At 45.6% G+C, this 6000-nt stretch overlaps 1 protein-coding gene across 2 annotated transcripts in view; it reads left to right on the forward strand.

Moving 5' to 3' along the window:
* SLC24A2 (solute carrier family 24 (sodium/potassium/calcium exchanger), member 2) overlaps positions 1-6000 on the forward strand; it is a 311194-nt gene that overhangs the window by 259404 nt on the left and 45790 nt on the right. For both annotated transcript variants that reach the window (XM_006881276.1, XM_006881277.1), the window contains one exon: positions 3363-3461. In XM_006881276.1, the coding sequence (XP_006881338.1) occupies positions 3363-3461 (99 nt within the window). The remainder of the gene's footprint in view (positions 1-3362; positions 3462-6000) is intronic.

Below are 6000 nucleotides of genomic sequence, written 5' to 3' on the forward strand. Positions count from 1 at the left end.
ACATCGAAGGCCAGCTCCATCACCTTGACCTTCTGAATTGCAGGAAGAAGTAAAGTGATCTTAGAAGAGACTCTTGGTGGGCTCACTGAAATCTAGTGACCAATCCCACAAGGTGTAGATATGCTTAAACTATCAGGTCAGGCTGTTGCTCATTCTCCTCCAGGTGATGCTTAAGAAAATATACCAGTCCTTCTCCTAAAGCAACCCATGGTTGGTTCAGTCTTGCCCACGGGCTTGTTGTTAACATTCCTTTTCTTCTTGTTCCTGGAGCTCTTCCAGTGCCAGCCAATAGAACAAACCCTTTACAGACATTTTCACATTTAAACTTTTGTCTACCCCAGAAATCTCTACTTAACAGAAAAGGAAATGAGCCCAGAAGGATTCAAGAATTTACCAAAAGTTATCCAGTGAGAGAAGCACAACTTAATCCCAGATGGAGCTGCCTTTAGACTCTATTCATTTAAACAGCCACACTGTAGCATCTCTAGCACACACACACCCCTATTGGGTGTTGATGGCTGAACAACTCTTAAAGGTGCCATAACGTCTTTCCCCAAGAACACAGTCTCCTTGAAATCCTAAATTCTCTTCTGGCTTCTGCCCCTTGAACTGCGTGCTAACTATAGCCCTCTTAACTATCTCTCCATAACACTCCTCTAAGGGTGCCCCATAGCCATCCCCAGAATGCCCAAAGGACAAGGAGGATGAAAACTTGCTGTTTCAGGCTCCGCCTTACCACCCTCAGTGAGCACACGTGCACCAAGTTCTGGAGAAGGGCCTTCCACCTACCCCTCACCCCTACCAGCCTCCAGTGCTTGGTCTTGCCAAAAATAAGGCTAATCCCTCCCACTTTTCAATCACATAGAACATCTGAGGTGTGTCTGAGTGGGAAAGTGAGACGTATATTCTCAGAAACTCGACTGACTTGTAAAAATGTTGGAGGATTTGCAAAGTTGCAGTTCTAGAATCACTTCCCACCTTCTTCTCTCCGCCCTCTCTCACACAATATGGGGAAACCAGTCCACAAGTGACCGTGGCATACACTGTTCTGAAAGGTGTTTTCTTGCCAGAGGAACTAGATGGGCATTATATGCTTCTGGGGATCCCTTAACTGTTAACTTTTTTTCTGGCAAACATCTAAGTTATGAGAAGATTCCTCTAGACACAAATAATACGTGGTTAGCTTATTTCTATTAAATCTTTTCTTTGCCATGATTTACAACTTTGGCCCTGATATCCTTACTTGGTGCTCTGGTGGCCTAGTGGATAAGAAATTTTACTGCCAACCCAAAGGTACATGGTTCAAATCCACCAGCTGTTCCACAAGGAAAAGATGAGCCCTCTCCTCCCGTGTGATTTTATTCACTTCCTCTGAAAATTTGCATTAGGTTACAATTTGAGGTTTTATATATCTGGGCTTACTTTCCCCCTCATCTTAGTGTTTTCTTGCTTTATTGTTTTTATATCATTTATAGTTAGTAATTCTTGATCCTCTTTATTCCCTAGAGTTGTATGATGTCCTAAGTTCAAAAAATGTTCAAAGAGTGCTCATGACACCACAGTAGAATGGTTTTATTAGTAAAAACATAATCTTGTAGAATGTTCTAAGACCTCTTCCTCCCCCCCACCCCCATGCTTTCCCTGAAGTGATTTCAAGATTTCTTGGCGTTGTTTGCCGTAGGCTGACGGCTGTGGTACCAAGTTCAATCATCAGACTCTGTTTCTCACTAGATTTGGTGGCCAGGAAAGCATCTTGCAAATGAAATTCTAGTCCCTAGCCTCCCTCCTCATTCATAATAATCTTCCCTGTCCCCCTTCTCTTTCTTGTTTCTTCTTGCTTCCTGATCTTCCTAGTATCCAGGTCTTCTTTCCTTTTATTCCATTTCTTTCTACTCTTTGAGATTAAATAGAAACTACTACATTCAGAAATAGTTTCCAAGATGGTGGACTTCCTGCCAACTCTAACTTCCCCACCCCCCTCAAAGATGGACCTCACGCCCCTCGTCCCATCCTCTCTCCTTCCTCTGAAGCAGAAGCTTCTTGCTGAACTACTTTTCTCCATGTACTGTTCCCTTTCTGACTTCCCGTGACACTGTCTTCCATGCTGCACGTCCGTCGCCTGGACTTGCATCCTAAGAGCTGCCTTTGTGCCAATAACGTATGTAGGTTTATGAGTAGAAAGGGCTCTGTCCTGTGTCACCTCCTCCACTGGAATCAGCTGATCTCACTCTAGTTTACAGCTCTATCAGTCCCACCTTCCCACAGGTCTCCACCAGGCCCGGACCCCAGGGTTTCCACTCCTGAGGAGGGGAGGAATGGGTAGCGTCACCTGCCATGCCACGTCCTGAGAAGGGACACTCTCTAGAAGAAGCTTGTCAGTGTTTGGTTTTGATCTAATCCTCGAGGTAGAATGAGATGACCCATTCATAATCTGATGTGGACCACCACCATCAACAAACGACTTCTGAGGAAATTGTAGACTGTGGTATTCTGAGTGACTGACCACATCCGAATCTAGGCAATAGAAACCCGTCTCAATTAAGCTTTTCTGCCTTGGATGTTGCCAAGGGAGAAAACCAAGGATTGAACAAGAAATGTGCCGTTTCCTTAGCTTCCACACTTTTTTGCATGCTCTTCCCCGCCCCCCAGTCCCTGTGCTTGCTGCATGAGTTTATCCATTTACTATGTCCATAAAGGAGATGCAATGATGTGTTAGACTTGTGGTTTGAAGCCATTCTTCTGAGAATGGGGTCCTTTCAGGGCTCAGTTGCTGCCCTCCCTTAAAGCGCCAAGTGCCATCCATGGCCTCCTTAAATACTTTAATTGCAGCTGACTCGGCAGATCATAGAGCTGTGTGTGACACGTGCTCCCGAACCACTTGGAAACTGCAGTGTGAATTATGATAAATATTTGAAAGCCAAAGTCAAATCAAGGGAGCCCAGGGCTTGGTTTTCCTACTCAACCCTTTATCAACACCAGTCTGGGATTAGATTTGGTACCAGGGAAATTGCTGCGTCTGCAGAGCAGCTTTCTCTTAGTCCTGTGTTGGGTCCAAGCAGCAGGGAGGTTCAAGAGATGCTGGAAGTTTGGGGTGTGCTGTGGGCAGTTGGTTAAACTTTTCATCTGAGGGGGTCTGGCAGCTTGAAGGCCTTAAATGGAGACTCGGACAGAAGAATCCACAAAGGTAGGGAAGGCAGTTTGCTGTGGGTAGGTTTGGGGGTGTTGGGGTTGGGCAGAAAGGAGCGGAGGAGACCAGAGTGCAGCATAACAGGGCATATATGTTGCTTCACTCTTCATCTCCAGCCCCTCTGTTTATCTTCCTCCTCACCCCATTTCCTTCCTGCTCCTTTCTCCTGATTCAGGGCGGTTCAGAGAAAAGGCTTCAATTCTCCATAAGATTGCCAAGAAGAAATGCCATGTGGACGAGAACGAGAGGCAGAACGGAGCGGCCAACCACATGGGTGAGTACAGAGACTCCCCTCCATCCCATGCCATCCCTTCCTGGGGTGAAAGGAGGGGAGCAGAGAGGCAGGGCCCAGGGTCAGCACCCTTGACCCCGTAGAGGCCTTTCCTGGGTGTCATCAGTCAAATCTCTCCACCGCTGGCAAACACTAGTAACTGTAGGGAACCCCCAGGAAGAGTTATGATGCTTTGGGAAGTCTGAACTAACACCAGTTCCTAACCAGGCGTCTGCAGTTACGAAAAGCAAAACTCAGAATGCATTGCCATCAAGCTGGAACCAACTCAGCGCTGACCTGCCTGGTTTTTAGAGGCTGTAAATCACTTGGAGGAGTCGCCATCTTTCTCCCACACAGCAGCCGGTGGATTTGAACCACCAGAGAAGTGGCACCTTTTGTTTAGCAGTGCAACTCCCCACAGACTATGCCGCCAGAGCTCCCACTGCCTTTAAGAGCAGGAAATAATTTTATTTTGGCAGATCTCCGTAAAGAGGTCCCCAGGTAGTACAAAGCGGATCGCTGGTAGAACAGAAATTAAACCATTCAGCTGTCAACTGAAAGTATGATAATTTGAACCCACCAGCCACTCTGTGGGAGGAATATGTGACAGTCTGTTTCTGTAAAGGCTTATAGACATGAAAATCCTATAGGCCACTTCTACCCTGTCCTCTAGTGTCACTGTAAGTGGAGATAAACAGCAGCAGGTATGGGTTTTTGGTGGGTGGTGCAAATGGTTAAAGAGCTTGGCTGACAACAAGGTGACTGAGAGTTCAGGTCCACCCAGAGGCACCTTCAAGAAGAGGCACCTGGTTATAGTCTTCTCAAAACTGAGCCGTTGGGATCAGAAATAGTTCTACTCTGACATGCACAGCGACATTACCGTGAGGCAGAGTGGATGTCACAGCAATTGCTTTACTGCTACATACAGAGGAGAGACACATGCACACCAGTCAGTCAGTGTTTCCCGAGATGAGAAAACCCTGGTAGCACAATGTTTAAGCACTTGACTGCCAGCTGAAAAGTTGGAGGTTCAATCCCATCCAGAGGCTCCACAGGAACAATGACCTGGTCATCTACCCCCGGTAAAGATTGTAGCCTAGAAAACTCTGTGGAGCAGTCTGCTCTGACACAAGGGGTAGCTGTGAGGTGGGATCAAGTCAGAGACGCCCAGCAGCAATACCTAGAGTTTGAACCTGTGGCCTTGCCCACAGCACTCTCAGTGAATTGCCAGTGTTTCCCCGGGTCCCTCTTGATCTGTGTCACAGAGTCCCTGCAACACGGCACTGCGTCTCCTTCCTGAAGGAGCAGCCCAGCCTCTTCTTGGTGCCCTTTTCTGCATCTCGTGTGTGGCCAGATAGTGACATTCAGCATCTTATTTTAACTTTGGACACAGTGTTCCTCCTCTCCTCTCTGTAACTATAATTCCAAATGCAAACTAAATTTAACCTAATCTGGATCTATGCTATAAACAATGTGATTGCCCAAGAAACTCAAAGTATCTGCAGATAAAAATTCAACTAAAAATACATGACACTCTTTTGAAGAGTATCTTTTGAAGAATCTGTGTCCCTCCTTTCTGGCTCAGGAAAATCTTGACCTTTGAAGCAGACAAGAGTCCACTGGCAAAGAAGCTAAATAAGGAAATAATAAATAAATAAGGAAGGAAATAAGCCAAAATGCTACCAAAAATTACTTCTTGGAATTGGGATTATTAAACATGAGATTATTTTGCTTGGCTTCTTTATGGTACTATGAATTTGGACAAATTTCTTAAATAAGCATGTTTTGGTTTTGGATTACAAAACTATGTAAACTGTACCATGAAAGTCTATTACATAGGTTAAATTTTGCTTGTGATATTTATATTCAATTACATCTCTTCTCCCCATTGGTTTCTCTTTGGGAATGAGACCATGCAGCAAAATGAGATTTAGATGCCAGCATTCATTCCTGGCCCTTCTCCTGGGGACTGGGTGACATGAACTTGGATTGAACTTTTGATGAGGAAGTAATATGCATAATTCCAAGGATCCTTCCAGTCTTGATTAGGTCTCTGAATAGCTTTGTTCCTAAAAAATGTTGTTGTTGTTATTGTTGTTGTTGTTGTTAGGTGGCATCAAGTTAGTTATGATTCAGAACACCACCCTGCTGGGCCTGTGCCCTCCTCACAAGCCTTGCCATGTTTGGGCCCACTGTTGCAGGCACTGTGGTCATCCATTCCGTTAAGGATCTTCCTCTTTTTCACTGACATTTTACTTTGCCAACCACCGAATCCTTCTCCAAGCACTGGTTCCACCCGATGACACAACCAATATAAGGGAGGTGGAGATCTTCCTTGTAGACATATGGATAATCTCCCATCACTAACAGCTTCGTACTTCAGGATGGTGTTGTTATGTGCCATCGAGTCACCTGTGACTCATAGCGACCCTCTGTACAACAGCCCTAAACTCTGCCCTGTCCTGTGCCAGTCTCACCATCTCTGTCACACCTACCCCACATTACCCCAGTCACTGTATCAGTCCATCCCATTGAGAGTCTT

The sequence above is a fragment of the Elephantulus edwardii genome, unplaced genomic scaffold, assembly GCF_000299155.1.
Source record: "Elephantulus edwardii isolate Elephantulus edwardi_28Jun2011 unplaced genomic scaffold, EleEdw1.0 scaffold00014, whole genome shotgun sequence".
Classification (NCBI taxonomy): Eukaryota; Metazoa; Chordata; class Mammalia; order Macroscelidea; family Macroscelididae; genus Elephantulus; species Elephantulus edwardii.